Genomic DNA, 23,812 nt, shown 5'->3' with positions numbered 1-23,812 from the left:
GGAACACGGCATCGGCCGTAAAGCAACGCCGCGCCTCCCGGTCCGCGTCTTTACGACAGCGCCGCAAATTGAAGAGCGGAGCGGGAAGAGGTGTCGCATGCAGTGACCTGCGCCGGCTTCCCGGTGGCCCCTCCCGGTACCCGCGGATCCAGGCCCTGGTTGGTGTTCTCCCCAGGCCCCCTTCCTGGGGGGAGGACAGCCCTGCGCGTGGGTCAGGCTGAGCGTTTTGTGACGGTGTTAAACAACATCCACCGGAGCCCCTTACAGACTCCTCTGGGCCCGGGAGGCGCTGCTCACTGAGAAAGCGGCTTTGGGCCCAGCCCTTCCCGAGGCCGCCTCCCGCTGAGCAACTTCCGGCCCGACGGCGGAAGCGGCGGGTATAGGCCGCTCTAGGCGGCGGGGCGGAGCGAGCTCGGTGGTGTGGGGGGCCGCTCTAGGCGGCGGGGCGGAGCGCGCTCGGTGGCGGGGCGGGGCTGCTCTGAGTGCGGGGCGGCGGCGGCGGCGGGCCGGGACGGAGCCGTGATGGAGAAACCGCGGCGGGCGGTGGTGGTGACGGGTACGGGGCGGGGGGGGGAGCTGGCAGGGGTGGAGGGGGATTCTGAGGTGGGAGGTGAGGGGAGAATGGGGGAGCCCTTCACTCAGGTGGGCGCGGGGGGCCTGTCCTGTCAGGGGGTGCCTAAGTAGGGGGTGGGGGGCTGTCCCCTGTGTGGGGTGATAAGCGGGAGCGCTGGGGGTGGAAGGCAGGGTCTGGGGGAGCACAGGGGCTGCAGTGGGTGGTGGTACCAGGGGCTCGGGTGGGGGTGCTGTTTGGTGAGGGGCTTTCCTAATGCTTGGCCAGTCGGGGAGGGGGAGGGGGGCTTTGGGATCCCCCTCTTCCACCCCTGATCCTCCCCCAAGGGTTTGCTGGTTGGGGGAAGGAAGGGGACGGAATCCCCACGGAGCAGGATGAGCGGCTGAGGCGCAGTGGGGGCCACTCGCTCGCTGGCTGCCCCGTCCGGAGCCGTTGAGGTGTCGAAGCCGTGATCCACATCGCCCACGCAGCGCGGCCGAAGCGCCTGGGGGAAGAATAAGTGAAGGAATGAAAGGCCCCAGCTTCGCAGGCGAGAGCTTGTCAGGCTCCTTTGCCCGGGGTACAAAGGCCGGCTGGCTTGATTTGTGGGGAAGGCAGTCCTGTGACAAATGGGGAACTCGGTGAAACTATTCAGGGCTCCCCTCGGCAGCTGAAGTTGAGGCCGTTTGAATAACCAGTGAGGGGTGCGTTGTCGTTGATGCGCTGGAGCGGTTTTAATTGGAAGCCAGTGCCTTTGCAGAGAACAGTTGCGGAGAGCGAGGAAGCAGGTGGCAAATTCTGCCTTTCCCAAACCCGTATCTAGTGCTGAGCAGCTGCGCTTGCTTGGTGGTGACTAAACAGAAAACTTGCGTCAGTAAATACTCTGCTGCTTGCAATACTTCTCTCTCTTCTTCCCCCGTTTTCAGGGGAAGTCTGTTTCTAAAATGCATTGGTTATCTTGTCAGGTCTACCCGTGTTTCATAATCTGTCGGCAATGTCATGCTAAATTCCTTTTTAAAACTAGGAGAGGTGGTGTGTTCCCGTTGAGTTACGAGCATGTACTTGCTGAGGATAAGTATTACTCGTGCACAATTTCTTTTTTAGAACTGTTTAAGGAGATAATCCCATAAAGATCTCTGCAGCTGGTTTACTGCTAATGAGCCTTGGAGGGCCCTATTGTGGATGCAGAGGAACTCCTGGGCATGCTCGGTGGAGTTTGCTGCTGCTGACAAAGTTGCTTATCTTCTGTGAAAGAGATAACACAGGGGATCTGTCTAGGAGATGAGTCAGAGGAGCAGTAGCCCACAGTTGTGTTCGTGCCAATTTGCGTTTGGCTTCAGAGTGAGAGGGGTATGTTAGGTGCGTGGGCACCTGTAGAATTTCAGCCTTCTGGTAGCTGAATTGTTAAAAAGAAATATATGTGGTTTATTTCTTTTGTAAGACTGTTAGGGTTCCTTTAGGAATGAAACCTGGCAGGTCGCAATTGTGCATTTCGATGACTTGACTTGTTTGCCTGTGCTGCGGTCATAGAGACAGAGGTTTGCTCACAGGAGGACACACCTACATTTTAATTTTGTGGAAACCTTTCAAAGATTTATTCTGAGGAGATACCGACGCTGGTTAGGTTCTAGGAGATCCATTGGTGTGGACAAGCCGATGCTGTGCAAATTCCTTACGTCATCGTGTGCAGTCTAACCTCAGACTTAATGTTGATAGCAAATACAATGTTTCCATTAACGTGTCATATAATATTTGTAGTCCCTCTCAAATCCTTTCACGAGTTAGAATTTATGTCTCCTAATTGCATTAGGCTCATAGGGTAACTCTGACATTTTAAATTAAAGCATATTGACGTTGCAGCCAGATAAATTGCTTAACCTTTCTGTGCTTGCTCAGGAAAAGATGTTATGGATTACTAGTTAACTCTAAGTTATTCATTAGGAAATGTAGACGTGGTGGGAATTTTTGATAATGCTATCATAACCTTTGCTGCTTGGTGTAGGTGGGTCATCAACTGTGTTGCTTATTTCCTTGTAAGATGTAACTGACACTAACAGAGATCTTGGTGAAGAGCTGAACAGAGAAGAAATGTTTGAGACAGGCTTGTCTGCATTTGTGGAAGCATCTGCTGTGGGCTAAAACAATCAGGAACAGAAAATCCAATAATGATTCTAATTCCGTGACATTGGTCAACTTAGCTGTTAATAGCAAGTTTTTCTAACCTGGTCAGGAAGGAAAAGAATATGTTTCCCCAGCATCTGTTGGGGAAAAAAAAGAGTATCTTCTGAGGCAAGCTATTGTTTTCCTTCACAGTAAAAGGTGTATAGTTCAAATATTTCCATGAAGGTCTCTTATTTAGTACTTGGGTGTGAAGTAAATAAGGATTGGGCATTAGAAGAAGTGAGTTTTCTTTCAGGATATGTAAAGCAGGAAAGCACAGGCTGCTTTGCAACTTGTAAGTTTAGTAACACCTGTAAGGGTGACTTCATCACCGAATTCTTACTTCTCTTCCAGGGTTTGGTCCGTTTGGAGAGCATGCTGTTAACGCCAGCTGGATTGCAGTTCAGGTAATGCTGTGACTTTGTTCTTAGCGAGTTAAGAGCCGTGCTGATAACGTATCCATACAGATTTTAGTTTGCAGCTCTTTTATAACTTGTCTTCCCAGTTTATTAACTGAAACCAGCTTGCTCCAGATATCCGGATGGTCAGCTGGATAATGTTTTATTCACTTCTCAGAAAACAATCCCTTAGCTAGTAGAATTTAATGAGATTGAGTTAATGTAGCTAAGGCAAGTAAGGAATTCATAGGCTTACTCCCTAGGTTTGAAAGATGTTAAATGGGGCAGGGAGCCTGGAATCTTCCTCTGCTGTAGAGAATTAAAAATAAATAAACAAACCCAGAAGAATTGTTATGTTTTTCTCTCAGTTCTAGCTTCAATCTGGGGAACTTGGTTAACCTTTAAGCCAAGTCTCATCCACAATAAGACTTCCACCTGGTAGCCTTGTGGAGTCGAGCGTGCCACAGAGTTGTCCAACATGGCTCTGAATATCAGGACTCTGACTCCACGGCAAAGCAGCTGCTGCTGCCTCCGTTCTCCCCTTGGTTCCTTCTGCAGCTGCCGGCCTTGGGCAGTGGGCTGCGGCAGGTGAAGCAGGAGGTGTGGGGGGATCAGGCAGTGTTTGTGGCTGCGGAGCCAGCCCCCTCTCTGCTGAGAAAGCAGCAAGTGATGCTCGACTGGCGGGGTTGGACCTTGCTGGAGCCAGGAGTGCTCGAGAAGGGTTGTTGCTCCAGCAGATCGTACACGCTCGAAAAAATCAAGTTTATGCCACTTGTAGCTGTGTATCTGCGTGAGCATGTTCGTCTGTAACGCTGATACGCTCACAAGCGAGGCAAGAAGAAGAAATCACATTCATGCTAGATGCTAACCTAAGGTATCAAGGCTGCTTGTTGTAAAAACATCAGCTAGGGACAGTGCTGCCACATTATCCTGCTTCTTCCTCATTTGGCACTTGTGGATGTGGTTTATGACAAAGCTACTGGGAATTCAAGGGTACCTTTTAGTACAGTTGCCCAGGGAATTAAATCTACTTTTCTCCCTGATGCATCTCTCTTCCCTTCAGAGCTCTGAGATTAATATCTTCTTTAGAATGCTTTTAAATTAAATCACAAACTCTCATCAATTACAGTCAACTAATGTCCAGATGTCTAATGTGTTGTCTGATATAAGAAGACGAAACCTTTGCCTCCAAGAGCCTTTTGGAAATGAATACATTTGAGTTAGGGTTTGCTTGGTTTAACTTTGGGGAAAAACGCAAGCTGGGGGGGGGGGGGGGGGGGGCGGGGCGGGGGGAAATATGCATGTTACTGAAATTTAGTGGTGAGGCTAATTGATTTGGTTTGTTCTTCCTCATGTAATGTCAGTTATTGTAAGCCAGCTACTTTTATTCTAGAGGAGATGGACAAAAAGGTATTGTGCTTCTGGAACAGGAAGAGTGGTGGGTATTCTGATGTCGCTTACGCAAACAAACCTGATGTATAATTCCTATCAAGAGAAATGTCGTGTTGTTCCTTCAGCCCAGCAACTCGAGGCACTGATGGGTGCTCAGCTGCATCGCTGATAGATGAAGTAATCACGTGCATTTTAAATTCATTTTATGGGCTTGGGGGTGTTTAGAGAGTATAAAACTAGAGTTGGTGGTGTGTGATGTGCCGTGTTGGAACCCATCTTCCCCTGAGTCCTGTTTAATAGCTGATGGCTTCTGACTAAAATCATCAACTTTGGTGCAGCGGGGAGGATTTGCCTTTCCTCACCCTGTCTCAGCCCTGAGAGGCCCAGACAAAAAGGAACAGCATGTCTTTGAGCACATGCGAGTTGGGCATTGTGCAAGTTTCAGACAGGGGACTTCATGGAGCTGAGTGGACACAAAGGCGTGTCTGAGTTTCTGAATCCCAGACAGTGTGATCTGCATTTTAATAGAAGAAAAATCAATTAAACAATCTTTGTAAATCCTTCCTAGCTTTAGGGCTAAGGTAGTTCTGGTTTATTACATCTTTTATTATCCCACATCCGGAGGATAAAATTCTCTGCTTTTCTTTCCAGTCCTCTTTTTGGTTTTATTTGGTTCCTTATGTAGAACGTGGATATGGTATGTCTTTTCCCTTGAACTGCAGTGGATTTCTAATGTAGCTGTTTGGTTTTGAAAGCTAACTATTTTTACATGTGCGTACCTTAGATAGTAGTGGCGGTAGCAACCTAGTAATGTGAAGATGAAATGTTCAGAGGTTTTTACATGTGGGGAAGAGATTTCCTATAAATTCAGAGGGAAGAATAACTTCTTTCTGCTTTCTTTTTTAAGGCTTACAGTAAAAATATACTGTGTTAATGTGGATTTGCTGTTCTGCGTTTTTGTTGTTTTGGTATTTTATTGGAGGAATTTTTTCAGCTGCAGTTTTCGCTTGGGAGGGACCTTCCTTGCCAGAAGAAGGTAATGAAACAGGCTTTCTGTTCAGCGCATTTTCTGGCCTCCCTGGTGTGACTTAGGTGTAGACACAGGTGTGCCCTGTGGACTGTGAAGCTCATGGGCTTCTGCCTTCATCCCCCCGGAGTGCTTCTGGCTGAGCCGGAGGAGGAGGACAGAGGTCAGAGTGCATTTTGACATTACTAAGGACAATTGCTGTCAGGGTGTCTAGACAGACCTGATAAGGATATTAAAGGCTCACAAAGACGACCATTGTTGAGGGGTCAGGGAATCGGTCAAACATGTTCGTTTTTCTGTATTTGTCAGGTATACAAGGCTGTGGGTAATAAGTTGTCTGGGGGCCAGCATACATCTTTATTATTGAATGGAAGCATGCGAACGCTGTGTTTGGTTAAAAGAAGGTTGTGAATTTGTAAAGCTGAGGTTTAACGTGCCTGCATTTGGAGAAGGTAGCTGGCACGGGGGTGGCGCAGCTCATACGGCCTGAGGTTTCTTACTCGCTCTAGATGCTCGTTCAGCACAGCCGGTAGAACTTTCTGTGATCAAATTCATCTTTAGGAGCTGTTTCGCGCTCTTTAGAGAAGTGATGATGAATTCCTACCAATTAACGCTCTGGAGATCTTCAACTTGTATTTGAATATTCTCATTTGTAAACTACTTACTTTATTAACGCACTACATAAACCAGCTAATGTTTTGAAGGCAGATTTGTGTAAAGATGTGATGAAACATCACTTAGCATCCATCTCTGGTAATGAACTTCTGTGTGTGCCAGACACTAATCAATACAGCAAGCCTTTAATATCAGACTTGCCCTCAGAGCCAGAGCAAGTGATTTATCATTGTTGTTGCTCATATTTGCTGGTCCGTGAAAGTCTTACTCTTGCCTTTGCTGCATTTTTTAGCCATCTTAAATCTTGTTACACTTTGGTCTGTCCGTACAAGTGTGAAAGGTTTTTTTCTTGGTAGAGAAATGACTGATGCTGATAACTACAGAAAAAAGGATGCTCAGGTACTGCTCACATTTGTATAGAGGAGGTAGGATTGTAATGGGGTAGTCCAAAAACCTCAATTTGTCCTCTCAACTGTCTTAAATTTGAAATAATTTTAAACCTAGGGAAATACAAGTTTTGAAATTGAGTAAGCTTCATTGAAAATAGCTAACTTAGCCTGAAGTTTGCAAGTATCTCTTATGTGAGGGAAAATAAAGCTTAAGAATTGCATGAAAGAGCAGCTCTTGGCTCTGATCACCCAATCCAAACCCGAAACAGAGATAACTTAGCACATTTCAGAATATTCTTGAGTGATTTTGATAGTTTGATGGTTTCTCACATTGCTGTTTCTACCTCAGATCCATAAGAACAGCGGGTTAGGGGTGTGAGAGTAGCAGGTTATTTTCTTGCTGTGCGTGCAGCCCCTTTGATGTTAGCACAAGTAATCGTTCCGAGCTTTTGGTGCCAGTAAGCTTGCATATTTCAGCTGATGTACATCTCGGAGGAGAAGAGCAGCCCCAGATGACAAGCTCCTGCTGTGTATTAACTTGTGGAAAGCTGGGGTTGGTTCTTTTAGCTGAAATGCAGACCTGGTGACGGAGATGCTGGAGCACATGGATCCTGCCTTCAGAGGAAAGGGTGCACCTGCAGCTTCTTTCCAGAGGAGCCAGACCTGTGGGCAGACTCTGACTAAGGCTGTGCACTTTATGGCATATACAGTCACTTACTGGACTTGAAAAACAGCTGTAAAGTTTTTCCAGAGTGCCAAAAAATGTTGTCCTCATTGGAAAGAACCTTGATCTGAGTTAGATGCTGTTGGAAGTCATTAAACACAATAGCTGAAGTTGCTTCAGCTGCTGGAAAAGTGCCTCCCAGTGTAAGACTTGCATGAGGCTCCTAGGTTTGAGCTCAGCTGATGATTTTAAGAACATGTTTTTTTCAGAGCCTTCAGACCACGTGTGTATCCTTTCCTTGGGTTCTTGAAAGGTTGGGTTTAATGGCTCTGAAAGGTTTGGTTTGGGGCTAGGCTGAAGTACCAAATGGACAAACCTGGAACTGAAGCTTTACTGGTGAGACTAGAGAGTGTTGAAATTGAGACCAAAGAAGAGCAAGGGAGAAGCGGCCAGGACCGTGGGCTGTACGTAGGGGGAACCTGCATTGCTGGGATGAAACTGTGCGCTTCCCAGTCAGGTATACCAGGAGGGAAAAAAGATCTTTCCTCTTCCCTCTGGTTTTAAACAAGTCTTTGCAAGGTATTGAACTGACGCTTTGTGGTTTAAAAGGTTTAAAGGAAATTGCTTAAGTGTATTGCCTGGGTATTTGGGATGTTTTCAAGGCATGGCTTTAGTTAACATTACAGAGGGAAAAATAATTTACTGCACTAGTTGAATCACTGCAATGGTAACAGCTCGTGTTGCAGAATTAAGTAAAATCTCTCAGGTATAGGTAAAGCTAACAATGGAAACCCATTCTACATTTGGGAAACGGGCTGTATTGTATTCCAGATTCTGCCAAAATAAGACAGATGTGTTGAGGAGGGCGTGCCAACGTTGCTTCAGCTTCTCATATGGGAAGTGTTTGCTAATATTTGTGGAGAATCACAGCCTGGTAGTACCGTCACCTAACCCTGAGAGCTCTCGATCAGGAAACAAATGTGAACTTGCTCTCCAGGCCAGCAGTCCTGAGAAGAGGACAAATAAGACTATTAATACAATTCTGCCAATTCTACTTTCTCTGCATCATATGTAGTTCTTTCAAGAAGTAAGTATGACTATATATAAATAATGCAGCCAGCCTTTCAAGTGTGGGTGTTGCTGGTAAGTATTGTCAGTTAAACGTTGAGTTCTTTGTTATGCACACATCAGAGCAAAACAAACGGTCCTGTGGGTGAACTGTTAACGCAGGTGGAGAGATGCCTTTGTTGTTCCCCGTTTTGTTTGATTTGGGGGCTTTTCTTTGCAGTGCTGTTTACAATATACAGCCTGTAGTGTAAGCTGACATTAGTCCTTCACAGCAGACTTGCTCTGCCTTTAAACACTCCAGAATTATATCTTCTGCTGAGCTTGTGCCTGACCATCTTGATTTTGTTCATTTCCTTTATGTTCTTAGGAGCTGGAGAAGCTAGGGTTGCGAGATGACGTGGATCTGCACGTCTATGAAGTCCCAGTTGAATACCAGACAGTGCAAAGTCTCATTCCTGAATTATGGAAAAAGCACAGTCCCCAAGTAAGTGGGTAAAGGGAGGAGGACAGCAAACAGTTGAAACCTGTCATGCTTACAGCAACAAGCCTAGTGTTGAATGAAGTCCCATTTTAATGCATGTTCAGATTGGTAGCCCCTCGCTAGATCTTTTCCTCTTTTGTCGTGAGAACATGTGAACGTGTAGAATTTTATAGCTCGAATAGAGCTCTAATTAATGGGAGCAGTGGGTGTGAAGAGGCCACTGCAAAGGGCTGTCTAGACAGCGTGCAGTCAGTCTGTGCCACCTGGGCTGTTCCAGCAGTGGCTGTGAATGTGCCAACGTTCATTTTCACCCTGCCTAAATTATAAGTTAGGCCAGGAGGGGGTGAAACAAGAATTGTTCTGTACTGGACCCACGAGTTCATTGGTAAAATGACTTGTTACAGTGGTATATTACAGGAGCTCTCGCATGAAGAACTCCATCAGTCTTTAACTGGGAATAGTGGGCAGTTGCTTTTCTACCATTTGTATTCTGGTTGATCTAACTTTTTTATTTTCTCTTGTAGTTGGTGGTTCATGTGGGTGTTTCGGGTATGGCTACGACTGTAACTCTGGAGAAGTGCGGCCATAATGTAGGTTATAAAGGCTTAGACAACTGCCGTTTCTGCCCAGGCTCTCAGTGTTGCGTAGAAGGTGGCCCTGAATGCATCGATTCCATTATTGACATGGACACGGTTTGCAAGAGAGTCTCAGCACTGGGGCTGGATGTCACGGTCACTATATCTAAGGATGCCGGCAGGTATGGGATCGATGGGGAAAACAGACTCACTCTGCAGTGCATGTTGCAGTCGTACTCAAATTCATAGGCTTTTCGTGTCCAAATTCACGTTCAAATTCACATGCTTTTCACTTGTCATGGGGCTGGCAATATCATTTATTTTTCAGTGGTTACCCAGTCATCGGGGGTGGGGGGTGGGGGGAATATCTTTTAAGCTTCTTTGTCCTATATTTGATTAAAGTAACCACACAGATGCACAGTACCCAGCTTGTATTCCACTCGTGATTGCAGGATGTTGCTGTAATGCTGAATGATAAGAATACACAGTCCACCCTGTCCTGCAGTTTGCATGCTGTGTTTGTCACTTGTTGCTAAATGAGCTCTACTCTTGTATTTCAGATACCTCTGTGACTTCACTTACTACACTTCCTTATATCAGAGCCACGGGAGGTCAGCTTTTGTTCACGTGCCTCCGCTGGGAAAACCATATAGTGCAGAACAGCTGGGTCGAGCGCTACAGGCTATAATAGAAGAAATGCTGGATGTTTTAGAGCATTCTAAAGATGAAATCAATTGTCAGCATGAACACTGAAAGGGGGCAGAAGCTGTCCTAGTATTGCACTTCCATAATTTTCCCTGCTACTGAAGTACTGGGGAAAATGGTCTGAAACGTAGACACCCAGAATTGGAGACTTCAAAAAAGGAAAATTCCACTTCTAGAAATTGACGTTTTTTGTCAAATGTGTGCATTTCAGCCTAGGCAACAAAGGATTCAAAATCTCTTCTTTAAAACACCTGCAACCACTCATTTCTGAAGTGACTGAAGTGTGTGTGCTGTGCTTTATCCAGAGCTTATCTGTCAGCCAAGTGACAGCTACTGACCAGTCTAATACAGCGCAGACAGAAAGTTTCTCATCTGGACCTGGCGTTCAGGTGCAGGGAACTGATAACCCAGTCTTCTAATGACTTGTCTAAAGACTAGACTTAAGTTGAAAAGTTTGCTTTCGGTTTGTTCAGTTTGTTTCCCCTCTTTGTCCCGAATTATAGGTTATAACATCAAAGTACATCTGAAAAGCGTTGGAATGGTGTGTGGGTTTGTCAGTTATAAAACAGCGCTCGGTGGAGACGAGGAGTCTTTGAAATTGTTTTGCTGAAGTGGAAAAATATTTTAGGCACTGATTTCTCACCCCACATTGTCCTAATATTTGTAGGGTCCTCTGTAATGTGCTGGTTAACTGGTAGCTGCAAATAGAAGGGATGTGTTTTGGGTTCCTTTTGTTGTGGAGCAGGAGATAGTTTTGTTTGGTTTTTTTCTTCTTTTATACACAGTGTGAGCCTAACTTGCGCCAAATATTTCCAGATGTCTTTTTTATTACGCTCTCAATGCCACTTTCCTCACTCAAGTCAACCATATACCTCCTGTACAAAACACATTGTTTCATATGTGTATAAAACAAATCATTAGCGGTTAAATAGCTTTGCTAAAGGCCACTTTCTCCGTGGGAGATCTTTATCCATAGATTCTTGGTGCTAGCTGTTATTTTTAAGGTGAAGGCTGAGTAATTTGTAACTTCCTTAGTTACAAATTTTCATTTGTGTTAAAGGTTAGAAGAGTACTGTTTAACTTAAATTCTAAGTTGCCACCTTGATTTATTATAGGTGTAAATATGCAAAAGTGTGGATTTGAAGACACTCTGCCAAATGAAATCTAAAATCTTAAACTTAGTCTTACTGTCTGTAAACCAGAGGCAATTATTTGAAAACTAGGGATTTTGCTTAGAATGAGTATTCCGGGCTGTTTATTCGTGTCTCCCTCCCAATGGGAGGGTACGAAGTGCTGCTTCTTGTGTGAACTTTCCCAGTAATTTGGGGAAGTGTACATGCAGGTTCTAAGCAGGACTTTTCAAGTGGTTGACACTAGTCGTGCGTGTAGGTTTGCTGCCAAATTACAAGGCTCCAGTGAAAGACGGATGATGTTACAGTGGGAACAGCCACAAAATTGATAATTGATGACCGGTAGGTCTCATTGAGGGGCCATTTAAATGGAGAGGGTGGTGATTTGATTCTGAGACTTTTACAAATATAAATTATATATATATAAAAACCCCAACATTTTGAAATGTTTTAAAATACCATTATTTTCATCTTTCTCATTATGAATGATTCTGCTATACTGTCTCTCAGTGAGAGCTGCCGTTAACTTGCTGTTTTCCAGTAGAAGTCTAGCAACAAAAGAAACACCACTTCTCCTTGTAACCCTGCAGAGAGGACGAAGACATCTGCAGTTGTGATAACTTTGCTAAGGGGACTTGTGTATGAAAATGTTGGGATAGACTTCTGGTTTACCAAGGAAATTACCGCTGTATTTACTCTGCAGGCTCTCCTGGTCAAAAGAGTTTGCCTTCAAAGTAAATATTCTCCTTTGCATTCAGCTATGAAGTAGCACTTGTCAGATTGTCAGCAGGCACGCAGACTTTCTGATTAGTAATTTATTATATTTAATATTTTGTTTTAATTTTTTGTGGTTTGACACATTTTTGCAAATAGTTGAGCTACTTATCTTGTATGTTTATTCCTTTATCTGATAAAAAGTTTTCATCATCAGTGTACCTTAGCTGCTAAACTTTTAAAAGAGGAGTAATTCGCGTATCCTGCTATGTTCGGCAATTAAGTACTTTTTAGTAATGCTATTTAATTTACGTGTAATGTAGTTGTGAACAAAACAGGGGTGGAAGATCAACAGTTTAGCGAGACGATAACAAAAGAGTATGGAATTGAAGCGGCTGTAGGAAGGACTGTTTGGTCCGGCGGTGGGGAGGGTTTTCTGCTGGCCGTCCCTCCCCTTGAGCAGTGAGGGCTGGAGCAGGTTGCTGGTCGGGCTCTGGTGGTGATAAATGTCTCTAAGCGAGATGTGCCGTCTCTGTCTTTGTCAAATGTTTGTGCTTCCTTTGAGCATCCAAGCGGGCAGCCTCAGAGACCCCCCTGGATGTGGCTGAGGAGGAGTGGCTCCAAATTCATCTGGGGAAGGTAGACAGCGGCGGCTGTGTGGAGAGAGCAGGTTTCCACGCTGGTTTATTCAGCCTGTTCCCCACCTGTAGATACTTTCTTGGGTGCTCTCTGGTTTTGAGCCAATTTCTGTGACTGCTGTTCATCTGTGGACTGCAGTGGTTGACCTATGTGTCAGCGTTAAAAATCTCGGTTTTGGAAATACTTTGCCTTGGGCGTCACTTTTTTGAGCTGTGCGTTTCCTCGTAATCTGTTCTTGTGAAGCTTCCGTCTGATCAGTTTCTTAGAAAACATAATTTATTTTATAATCTCTTTGAGGTTTTGAGAATTAGTCCCCAGAGATTATGTTTGTAAAGGGTGTCTTGGTGGTAGAGAATTTTGTGTAGTGAAACTTCTAAAAATGGCATTAAACTAATTTTATTTAATCTGACCTAAATTAAATACTTTTGGTTTTTTGAAAGTTTTTTGTTAAATTCATCAGTTCATAATGCCTTTCCAATAGGTGGATATTTTCTTTGGAAATATGTCAAACTGATGCAGAGCTTCAAAAAGCTGATGTTTTGTGTCATGCTTACTATCTGCTTTCTCTTCCAGATCATCAATAAATAGGATTTGCTAATTTGCACTGACTGGGAGACCTGTTGCCAACCACAAAAAACTTTGTGCTAGTGAGTAAGTGTAGGAAGTTCAGGTTTAGTGTTAATTACTGCGCCTGCAATTTGTAAAATGTAAAAGCTGGTAAAGTTTTTAAATCCTGTGACTGCAAAATTGTCTCTGGGATACGCTTCACGGAGAAACGGGGGTGAGAATATTTTATGGGGAAGAGAGAATTAGGGAGGTTCCACTGTATCGGGTCTGATGTCATTTTATCTGCTTGCCAACAGCTTGGAGTAGGAACTGGCTAACGTGTTGGTGAAGTTTGGTGATGACAGTGTAATTGTTGCAGTTACTGGATGCTGCGGAGGATTTTGGGGAACTCCAGATACTCGTAAACTCCTTCATAATTTGGCAACACTGCTGTCGGGAAATATTTCTTTTGAATTAAACATGGTAATCTACATTATAAAACACACCAAAAAGAAACTGTGACCTCGAAAGTTTCTTTAAAGACTTGTGGGTGACTTGATGGTCCTTATGGGTCCCTTCCAACCTGAGATATTCTGTGATTTTATGGTATGGCTGAAGGTGAACACCCGTTGTACAGAAGCTATTTGTAATTTTTTTGGCAGCTTTGGAAAAGATGATGGAATCTCTGAGCTCATACAGAGCAGCTCACACTTATCTGGAGTATTCCCCAACCTGATGGCTTCCTCCTAAATGTGGTAGGCATGGGAAAGGATGAAAAGGTCATGAAGATGGTTAGAGGTGTTGAGTGTGGTTGTGACATGAGGCTGCAGCCAAGAACTGCTGAGCTTCCAGAGTCCTTCCAGGAGGGACCTGACTGAGCGTGTTTAAAAGTTTAAGACTTCATGAAAACTATCCGGTTGCTCTGCTTTCACCCCGAAGAGGAGGGGGATTCAAAAGCAAGGCGTCTGGAGTAAATTTGAGGTAAATGCTTCCTGGCTGACTCCTTGTGGAAACAGAGAAGGCGTTTGCACACAGCGTCGTGCTGCAAAGCATAGCCTGATGCGATGGGTGCTGCCTGCTGCCCGTAGCAGAAAAACAGCCTCATTGAACCAGGGCTCTGAGCTGATACGTCAGCTTTATCTCCGTAGGGTTTGTTCAGCATGTGCTGTGGTAAGTCGGGTAGGAAACCGTGCTGTTTGTATTTACTTACCTAGACAGTTACGCTTAGATGTAGCATTCAAACTCCCACCTGTCTCTCACTGTCCTGCCGGATGCGCAGGCAATATTTAACCTTTTAGTGCCTCGGTCAGCTGGCAAAGGGGATTATTCCAGGCCACTGTCACACAGTGCCATGCCTGGAAGAAAAGCCCGGGAGCTTCCAGGCTTGTAGACTCGCAAATGGACAGCACAGACTCCCAGTGTCGTTATTTTTGTTAGTGAAAAGTCTAAATAATCCACTGAAGTTTCTTCTGATACTCAAATAATCTTCATGTGAAGGAGTGCATGATTCATTGACCTCACATGCAGGCTTCCTTACAAAACGTATAAAAGGAACGGCAGGAGGAGGAGCTTCTTAAAACCAAAAATGGGAAAACCATATAAACGAGTTGAATTGGTAATTCCCCGCGAACAGGAGAGCTAGCGCTAGGCTAAAGCGGCAATTATGGTCTGGCCATGTTATTTCATGGTTTAACTTGCTGTGACTTGTGCATCTTTTTTAACTTCTAGGCTCTTTCTAACTCTCTAACCACACAGATGATGCTCAGGCACTTCTTCGAGTGAGTGGTAGTGTTTGGAAGCTGACTGGATTTTTTAGACATAGAAAGTACACGTGTATTTGGGAGTTTTAATTATGATTTTCAGATTCCATCCCACAGTGCAGATAATGAAATTGTTGGCAATTAATTTGTGCGTACTTTCACAAAGTGATTTCATTCCTATTGTCTCCTTCAATATGCTATCCAATAATATTTTAATGAGAGGAATTTGAGTTCCCAAGGCTTCCTTTCAAAATTATCTGTCAGCTTGAATAAAACACCCCAAGTTGGTAGCATAAGTACCCGTCTTGATGTAGATGGATTTGTTACTTATGCACCAGAAACCCTAACATTTTGCAGTATAAAGTGCACTTTTTCTTAAAAAAAACCCTTGTATTCATGTCAGATTAGTGGCTTACATGGTGAAAGCGATACTCTGCCAAACCTCCAAAGCTGAGGATATTGTTAATTCTGCATATTAATTGAAAGCTGAGATCCACTTCTGCTCAGTCTATTTTAAGACAAAGTAGAGAAGAAAATGCCTCCCCCTAGATAGGAATTAAATATAGGAAATGAAACTACACACTGCCCTTAAATAAAACTCTGTGCTACTTAAATACACGTTTCAGGTTTTCTATTGCACCAGCTGCTTAAATCGCAAATGTTTACTTTGATTAAACAGGGAGTGCCTTGTCCTGTGCTGGGCTCACTTTTGGAAAGCAGAGTGGTGGTGATGGGGACAGATGAGCCATTTGCTTGTAAGGCGGAGGGAAAGGCTGGGCTTTCAGCACCAGGAGAAACTGCTGGGCTCAGTCAGTGGCCCCTTGATCCAAGGATGCTCTTCAGAAACTGCACTGAATTGAGTTCTCGAGGTTTTCTGACACCCGCTCAGATCCGACAAAGGGAAAAAACAAAGTGTTTGCTACTTCCTTGTCAGTCTTGGTTGGGTTGGCCCAATTCGTGAAGGTTGTCTTGTCTCTTCTTCAAGGTTAGGTGTTTCATTCGGATTCTGTTATGCATGTTACAGTGTCACTCAGCCTCTCGGGTCCTCTGTTCGTTAATTGTGGTGAAATAAACAGTCGTCTGTCTGGGTATCTCAGGTGTTGCTGATCTCGTGCTTACCAGGACTCTTGGAGCTACAGTTCTAAATCTGTTGGGGCTTCTGTTTTTCCCAGTGTGTTCTTGCAGTGCCTTGTAAAACCAAACAATCTAGTGTGTCACTAAAGGGCTGTGTAATAAAGAACCGTTAACATTCTTTCAGCTTGCTATTGCTAGACTGGACTTTGTAACTGAAAATTTAAACTGATGTTTCAAAGTAAATAAAAGAGTTTAACTCTGACTCCTGGTTGTCTTTAACAGTTGTGGGAAGAAGTCATTTTTAAAGATGCCTTTTGTAGGATGGTAATTACTTACCAATGATCACAGACTGGCCAGATAACGGTGTATTTGGTTTTATACCATCCCTGAAGCACCTGCTGCCGTTGGAGACGAGCCCTGGAACTACACGTCCTGTGTAGCTCTCGTTTGGAATGGGAACAGATACTGGCTAGGCTCATTCTCTCAGACCGTATGTCTTGGATATCTGAGTAATTTTATTCAGAAAAGTATTTGGAAGTTTTCTCTTGCCATCATCATGTATGTGTGTTTCTTTTATGTTCTTTCTTTGAGGTGAATTTTCCAGCCCTAACTTAGACCACAGAGCCTAACAGAGCAGCAGATGCCCTTCTAAACAGTGTGCTGCACCGAAATGTTTAACAAATTTTATATAAACTTTACTACTATTAAGATACAGAGGCCTGAGGAGCGTGTCCTTCCCCTGATTCAACGGAGACTCATCAAAGCATGCAGCAGCCCAGTTAGTTCCTGAGAGCCTATAATCCTGACACCTTTGGGGAGCAAAACCTCCTTAACAGTTTTGATTCGTGAGTTTGAGACATGCCCATTTAATTCAGAGCTGGATAATTCCAGGAGGCAGTGGTGAAAGGATCTGATTAATCACCCCCCTTGTACAGGGGCTAAAACCCACCAGTTTTGCTCAGATTTTTTTTAATTTTTATTCAGGAGCAAAGGCTTGATAGAAGCTCTCTGAGTCTTGGAGAGTTTGGAGCCACAGTCTTCCAGCAATCAGTTGCCTCTGTGCATCCTAAGCTGGAATTGGGACAAGATGAACTGGTTTTATCCCCTCTCCTCCCCGTGGTGTTACTTTAAACAAACAAAAATAACTCTTCCTTCTTCGCTCTTGGATGGGGTACCTGTATAGCCCAACCTGCGCACGTCAGCAGCTCTGGGATCCGCAGCAGCGGGAGCAAGAGGCTGTTCTGCATGTCCGTGAAGAGCGAGGCTGGACGGGCTGCAGGACTTGCCAGCCAGTGGGTCCGTCTGCAGCCATCTGTTCCGAAGACAAGAAGGGGAATCGCATGCTCTGGCAGCATTCAACAATCTTCCCAAATCTTCTTTGGAGATATCAATGTCCTGCAGGGCCAGACAGGCAGGCGTGTTCCTGGGGGGCAGTGTTAAAGTCTGGAAAAAGTGAGGCATGCCGATGTCAGATGCATGAAGGAGCTGCTGATCGCAGCTCATCGATTGACTTCCTCCATTTTCTTTTTCACTTGAGTTTCATAGCATGTTGTGCAAAGTCTGCATTGCCCAGTGGACCCTAAATCTTCTCAGACTTTTCCAGAGCTGGCAGTTAATAAAGTATTTCTGCTTTACGTGTCTTCTGCTCTTCTCGCGTGGCCTTAAGCTGCAGCAGCAGTTCTCCCCATCTCCAAGGATGTCATCTTGACCAAAGGGGATTTCAGCAATGAAGCCTGGTGGGATGCAGCAGGTGACCTGCTGGCAGGAGGCGTTGCTGTGATTCTGAAGCTGACTTTGATTTGCAGGCTGCAAATCCCTCGTGAGTTTCCCCAGATGCTCAGGAACCTGCTGTAAGGCATTTTCTAGCCGGATTTCTTCTGCCACGGCTCCTTTTCCAGAGGAAGAGCTCCCTCGAGGGTTGTGGGATGATGAGCAGCGTGTCTAGAAGCTGTTTGGGTGCACTGAACTCAAGCACTGTCACGTGCTGCTGTCCTAGAGAGCAAGTTGTGAGCCCTGGAGCTCTCCCCATCTCCCCCAGGAGCATCTTCTCACTGGGCTGGGCTGCTCCATCATCTGCTGCGTGCCGCTGGAGGCTGGCTGCTACAGTTGGGATGTGACACAACCTGGCTTTGGCTGAGGACAGACAGAAGTCCTGCGTTGGCTGCTTTCAGGCTGCTAACCCTGTTTCTGCTGCTACTGGTCCTGACTGGGAGCAAACTGGAGTGGCGAGGAGGGCTGGTGCCACCAGACGGTGCTGCCATACAGCCGGATGGTGCACAGCTTCAGGCCGGAGCCTGGACTGGGACAGCCTTGAAGGTACAACTGCCTCAACAGCTTCAGCTTGGTCCTGGGGGCTTCTTGTGGTCCCGGCTTTCACCACCTCTAATGTTGCAGAGCTAGGAGAAGAGGAGCTGTCAGCAGCAAAGGAACAGCATTGGGTCCCTGCAACGCGAGTGGTGGTTGCACCAAGGATATCGGCAATTCAGTGTTCACTCATCACTGGCTGCTCCGGGGACTACACACGGAGCAGGTTAGATGTTGTGTTTATTACTAGGAGGAGCAGCTTGGCTACGACTGAGGGCTAAAGCTCAGAGCCAGCCCAGTGTAGTGAGGCAGGACGGGGCTGGCGGGTCAGGCGGTGGTCCTGGTCCCAAAGCGGGGCTGTGACGACTCGCCAGGCTCCCGGTCTGCAGAGCTAATGGCGGTTTGTGGCTGGAGGCGGCATCAGAAAGGCAAAGTTCAGTGTTCCTTTTGAATCTCTGCTTTTCCTCTGTCTTTTTTTTCATGTCCTAGAGCCGGGAATAGTTTTTCTCCTTAGCTGCCATGGCGATCTTGCTGAGTTCACCAGCCCTTTCTTCAGAGATGGAGCCTTGATGACACCCACCGATACCCAGCATGTGATGGGCGCTGGGGGGGTTTGAGACCTTCCTCACCGGTGAGCCAGGAGACAGCTGCTCCTGGCAGCCAAAGCCTGGTGAAATCACCCTCATTTTAATTCACTTTATAAGGTGAAAAGCTTTTCCTGCAAGGTGGCGCTTCCAGAGTGATGTCACACGGTTGGGTCAGCCATGTGGTGATGAGGTCATGTTGCAGCTAGAACTCTCTGGAGGAAGGGATCAGAAGTTTGGCTGGCTGGGGCAAGGAAGCTCATCGTGGAGCATCCCACCTGGATTCCTTGGCTGCAGATCCAGAGAGCCAGGGAGGAGATCTCTGGCGAACTGGCTCCTCATAGATCGTAATCCTTCCTTGTAACAGCCTGGTCTGTTTCCCCTCTTTTCTTCCTCCCCGACTCCTCAGACGCTTCATGTATGAGGTGGGATTTTTGGGCGGCATCCAGCTGGCAGGCTGCTCACCCTCCGTGTTCTCCCAGCTCGCAAATCAAAGCTGAGCCCAAGCAAAAGTGCTGGAGCGCCCACCCTCTGACAGCTGAAGGGCTCCCCAGAGCTTCCACCAGAACTCCCGGCTGTGCATCTGCTGGAATTTTCCTGGCTGCCTTCACTGAAGGCATGTGCAGGCAGGTCCCAGCTTGGGATCTGCTGCCCTGTGGTGGCTGGGGATGGCCAGTCTCCCGGCACAGCGGGCAATTCCCAGTATGAGCTTCCCACGGCAGGGATGATGCTCTGGCTGGGTATTTCCCCACACTGGGGCTCCTCACCATGGCATTTGACCCACATTTTTCTTTCCCTGCTCCTTGGAGGTACCTGATCACCTGACTCCAGCCTTCCAGGAGACCAGATAGATATTCACCACCAAACCCCAGCCTGTAGCAGAGCTTTCTTGGCCGGTTCCCAGCCACCATCGCAGCTCAGGCCCTGGGGAGAAGTCTCTTTTGGCTGCTCCTCTCTTGCTGGGGTGGATGCTCCGGTGTGGGAGCAGCGTGCCCGCTGCCCGCAGCTCCCCCCCGCCCCCCCCGCCGCTCCGGGGACTGATTCCCTCTTCACAGGGATGTGGAGCCTGCTCCAGGTTTACAAATTAAATCCATTTATTTCCATTGGAGGTTAGACTAACAGCAGCTTTCATCCTCATCCTTCATCCAAAATTGTCTTGCACTTAAAAAACCATCGAGACTCCTAAAATCCTGTGGTTTTAAGGATTACTTGGGGTCGTCCCTCCCTTGTAGCATCTCCTGAGACTTTCCTTGGTAGAAGGGTGCTGCTCTGGGACGTGCCTAGGTTGTATTTGATCTGTTTTCCCCGGTTTTGGAGGAAAAGCTTTATTGGAAAGCTTTTCTGGCAGAAGGATTGGGGCCCTTTGGAGCGTGTCTCAGAGCCTGCACGAAGGCGGGTCCCTGGGCAGAGCTGCTGGGGTGAGGGCCAGCCCCTCCAGCAGGACCCCGGCCCGAAGCAGCGAGTTCCAGCTCCCCACCATGAAACCCGATTCCCCCACTGCGCTGCGGGGCGCGGCCCCTTTAAGGGCAGTGAGGGCGGAAGCGCTGCCCGAGGCTGCAGGGGGCGGGGCTTCTCGCTACTTCCGCCCCATCGTCGCTCTCGCGAGATCCGCCTCTTCCGGCCCAAGCACGGTCCTTTCCGAGGAGACCCGGCCAAGATGGTGAGTGCGGGCGGCGGGGCCGGCGGCTCCCATCCGGCTCCATCCGCCGCGGCGGCGGCTGCCCGGGGCCGAGGGTGCTGCTGCCACCGCGTTCCGGCCCAGCCGCTTCCGTGGGGCCCGGGATCCGGCCTCCTCGGGGCCTTGCCGTGGCGATGGCCGCCCGGGCCGGGCTAGGCCGCAGCGCGGCGGGAGTCGGCGCCCGCGGGCTGGGCCTGGCAGCGGAAAGGAGCGGTGGAGGGGGGGGGGGGGACTCGGTGCCCGCGGCCTCCCCGGGGGTGGGCGGCGCTGACTTCCGCTCCTTCCCGGCTGCAGGCGGAGGTGGAGCAGAAGAAGAAACGAACCTTCCGGAAATTCACCTATAGGGGAGTGGACCTAGACCAGCTCCTCGACATGTCCTAGTAAGCGCTGCTTCTGCGGGGGGGGCGCGGGCCCGGCTCCCTTGGCCCCCTCCGGGGGCTCACCGGGGCCCTGGCGGATCACCGGGGCTCTGGGAGCTTGCGCGGCGGTTCGAAGGCCCTGAGCGGGTAACGCAGCCAGCGCGGGGTCCCCGCGCAGCTCCCCCGGGCTGTGCTGCAGGCTCAGGCTCTCTCCGTCCCTTCCAGCGAGCAGCTGATGCAGCTGTACAGCGCCCGCCAGCGCCGGCGGCTCAACCGCGGGCTGCGCCGTAAGCAGCACTCCCTGCTGAAGCGCCTGCGGAAAGCCAAGAAGGAGGCGCCCCCCATGGAGAAGCCAGAGGTGGTGAAGACCCACTTGAGGGACATGATCATTCTCCCCGAGATGGTGGGCAGCATGGTGGGCGTCTACAACGGCAAAACGTTCAACCAGGTGGAGATCAAGGTGAGGCGACCTCCAGTGTCCTCACTGCTGGTCCGAGCTGAGCATCCTGAGTGCGTCTGCGTTCACTTTTTTTAACACTTTGCGTGAAAAAACTCCTGCCCTGCGTTTGAGTGGGATGTTGAGACTCCTACCTGGAGCAGAGCTGGCCTGGAGAGACACCTGAAAGCTCGCATAAGTGTCAGGAGGCCTCACAGGGCTTCAGTGCATCTTTGAAATAACGAAATAATGTGGCTGTTGCCAGCTCAGGTGGGGCAGGGACACGCGCAGCCAGCACTCAGCCCTGGCGCCCTGCCCACCAGCACTGGTTTTGTGTGAAACAGATCCATGAGGTATCCTTGGACTGGAATAACCTGCGGGGTCGTGCAACCTGATATAGCTGGTGGGATTAAATGGCGTTTTCTGCTCGTAGCTGGCATTAAATCCAGCCCGAAAGCACACCAGAAAGGCTGGGGTGTCCTTCTCCCGGGAGGCACAGGGCTGGCTGGGGGCTCCTGAGGGGCAAGAGGGAGCCCCGCATCCCACTGACCCCCCTGGTTCCGTGTGAAGCCAGCAGCAGCCGTTGCCCACAAGCCCTGGGCACCACCAGAGGAGCCTGGGCACAGCAGTGGTGCCAGGACAGCCGGGGCTCCTGCCAGCGCAGGGCTGTGGGCTGTAACTGCCCCTGACCGTGCGTGGTGGATTGGGCTGTGCCCCCTGCCTGGCTCGCTGCCTCCAGCACAAGTCTCTTTCTCTTCCAGCCCGAAATGATTGGTCACTACCTGGGGGAATTCTCCATCACCTACAAGCCGGTGAAGCATGGCCGGCCTGGTATCGGAGCCACACACTCATCCAGGTTCATTCCTCTGAAGTAACCGAGCGCTGTGGGGAGCCTTTTCCATGTGTAAATAAAGAAAATTGTCCCAGCTGTGTCTCGCGGTTCACAGGCCTGTGGGCTTGCGGCAGGGTGGGCCAGGGCACAGCTGAGCAGTTCCTCATTCTGTCATGATGTCATATTTTCCTGAAGATTTCTGGGGGGTTTTGGGTGCTCAGCATGTGTAGGTAGTGCTTCAAGTGGGTGACTGGAATCCCTTGCCCATTGCTGCATGGGGGGAACGGCACTTCCATTGATTTAATTTTTTTGTGGTGTTTCAAGCACTGCTCAGCTCTCCCCAGGAAGCACGTGCTGCATGATGTACCATGGAAGTAAAGTGAATTGAGGGGTGGGTTCTGGGGGCTTTGGAACTGGCTGCCAAGGATGCAGAGATCCCAAAATTATTTTCTCATCTGAAATGGTGGGATTCTAGTTTTAAATGTTTGGTGTCTGGTGGGTCAGAGCAGTGGGGGGTTGCTTGGCATGAGGGAGGAAAGTTTTTCCATGGCTCCTGGGGAGAAGCTGCTCTTAAGGACAAAGTGGTGGACCCTGGCCAGTTGATCCCGGCTGGATGATCCAGTCTGTCCCAGCAGCTGCCCCTGGGCCAAGCCGGAGGAAACACTGCGGGGAGCTGTGGTGAGCGCCAGGGGGACAGGGACAGCGGTGTGAGGTATAGCCATGTCCCCAGCCCCTGGCCCGGTGAGGAGCGTTGGTATGGCCATGTGGCACACAGCCGTCACTGTCCCTGCTGTTCCTGGCACACTTGGCTCTGCTTTCCCTCCCCAGTGGCCTCAGCGTGACAGCAGTGCTCACCCTGCCCAGCATGTCCCCAGTGCCACAGTGATGGGCACTGGCATGAGCTGTGCTGGGAAAACCTGCTAACCTTCAGGTGGGCAGTGACACAGGCGCGCGGCCAGAGGCAGTGACAAATGTGCCAGTGGCCTCATCCTGGTTTTACCGGGACTGAACAGCCGTGCCTTTGTCCTGCGAGGCCTTGGCATGAGGAACCGCTGTGCTTGGCACTGGCACTGGGCACTGGCTGCATCTGCCCTGGGACAGCGGGGGCTGTGCCAGGGGCTCAGCGGCTGGCTTTGGCTCATCTCTGTCCCTGCAGTTGGCGGGTGACTTCGGCTCATCCCTGTGGGGTCTTGGGGACTGGCGCCAGCCCTTCCCACTGATGCTGGGGCCATTTGTCCTTTAGGGAAGGGCTCATGTCACCAGGCTCTGCATCCCTTTTGTTCAAGCAATGTCACCTTGACCATCCTCGGGCAGTTCCCGCTGGTCGGGGGGGGGGGGGGACGAGGCTGGGGTCCCTCCGTCAGGTCGAAGACGGATGCCCACCTCAGCCCTGTCCCGTGTCCCTGGGGAGCTGCTGGGAAGGCCGGGACACCTTCGCCAGGAGGTGGGTGACAGTGGCCTTGGAGTGTATGTGGCAAAGGTCACAGCGCGGGGGGGGGGGGGGGAAGGTTTGGCCCCAGGATAGGGGTACAGGGCAGACCTGCAGCCCCTGGTGCTTTGGGGGGACTGAAAAAGGGGGGAGGTGGGGCTGGAGAGCTGTGGGGCCTTCATCTCCCCCAGCCCTGCTACCAGCACGGGGGGGGGGGGGGGGGGGGGGGGGGGGGGGCGTAAGGGCTCCATCTCCCCCAGCCCCAGTACTGGCTCGGGGGGGGGCATGGGGGCTGCATCTCCC

The 23,812-nt window shown here is 48.8% G+C and overlaps 2 protein-coding genes across 5 annotated transcripts; both read left to right on the top strand.

Annotated features, from left to right (window-relative positions):
* Positions 1 to 66: 66 nt before the first annotated feature.
* On the top strand, positions 67 to 16,149 carry PGPEP1 (pyroglutamyl-peptidase I). Of its 4 annotated transcripts, XM_040589824.1 has the most exons (6): positions 67 to 158; positions 3,065 to 3,117; positions 8,027 to 8,282; positions 8,631 to 8,747; positions 9,269 to 9,501; positions 9,880 to 16,149. In XM_040589824.1, the coding sequence occupies exons 5-6, from the start codon at positions 9,296 to 9,298 to the stop codon at positions 10,070 to 10,072; spliced, it is 399 nt and encodes a 132-aa protein (XP_040445758.1). In that variant the 5' UTR covers positions 67 to 158; positions 3,065 to 3,117; positions 8,027 to 8,282; positions 8,631 to 8,747; positions 9,269 to 9,295; the 3' UTR covers positions 10,073 to 16,149. The 4 variants fall into 4 exon arrangements, with proteins under 4 accessions (XP_040445758.1, XP_040445757.1, XP_040445756.1 ...); XM_040589823.1 differs by lacking the exon at positions 8,027 to 8,282; XM_040589822.1 differs by lacking the exons at positions 67 to 158; positions 8,027 to 8,282 and adding an exon at positions 481 to 556.
* A 4,163-nt stretch (positions 16,150 to 20,312) lies between these two features.
* Positions 20,313 to 22,174, top strand: RPS15 (ribosomal protein S15). Its single transcript, XM_040592913.1, has 4 exons — positions 20,313 to 20,435; positions 20,748 to 20,833; positions 21,038 to 21,272; positions 22,010 to 22,174. Exons 1-4 carry the CDS (start codon positions 20,433 to 20,435, stop codon positions 22,121 to 22,123), a joined length of 438 nt encoding a protein of 145 aa, XP_040448847.1. The 5' UTR covers positions 20,313 to 20,432; the 3' UTR covers positions 22,124 to 22,174.
* Positions 22,175 to 23,812: the final 1,638 nt, after the last annotated feature.

Source organism: Falco naumanni, chromosome 4 (assembly GCF_017639655.2).
Source record: "Falco naumanni isolate bFalNau1 chromosome 4, bFalNau1.pat, whole genome shotgun sequence".
Taxonomy (NCBI): domain Eukaryota; kingdom Metazoa; phylum Chordata; class Aves; order Falconiformes; family Falconidae; genus Falco; species Falco naumanni.
Note: the sequence above shows the minus strand (reverse complement) of the source record. Positions and strands in the feature narration are given on the sequence as shown.

Bases quoted from the DNA above. Each gene is read 5' to 3' on its own strand.
- PGPEP1 (XM_040589821.1), top strand. From the start codon at position 1,079: ATGAAAGGCCCCAGCTTCGCAGGCGAGAGCTTGTCAGGCTCCTTTGCC. The intron at 3,118-8,630 runs GTAATGCTGTGA...TTATGTTCTTAG, and splicing joins CCAGCTGGATTGCAGTTCAG to GAGCTGGAGAAGCTAGGGTT. The intron at 8,748-9,268 runs GTAAGTGGGTAA...TTTCTCTTGTAG, and splicing joins GGAAAAAGCACAGTCCCCAA to TTGGTGGTTCATGTGGGTGT.
- RPS15 (XM_040592913.1), top strand. The intron at 20,834-21,037 runs GTAAGCGCTGCT...CGTCCCTTCCAG, and splicing joins CAGCTCCTCGACATGTCCTA to CGAGCAGCTGATGCAGCTGT. The intron at 21,273-22,009 runs GTGAGGCGACCT...TTTCTCTTCCAG, and splicing joins TCAACCAGGTGGAGATCAAG to CCCGAAATGATTGGTCACTA.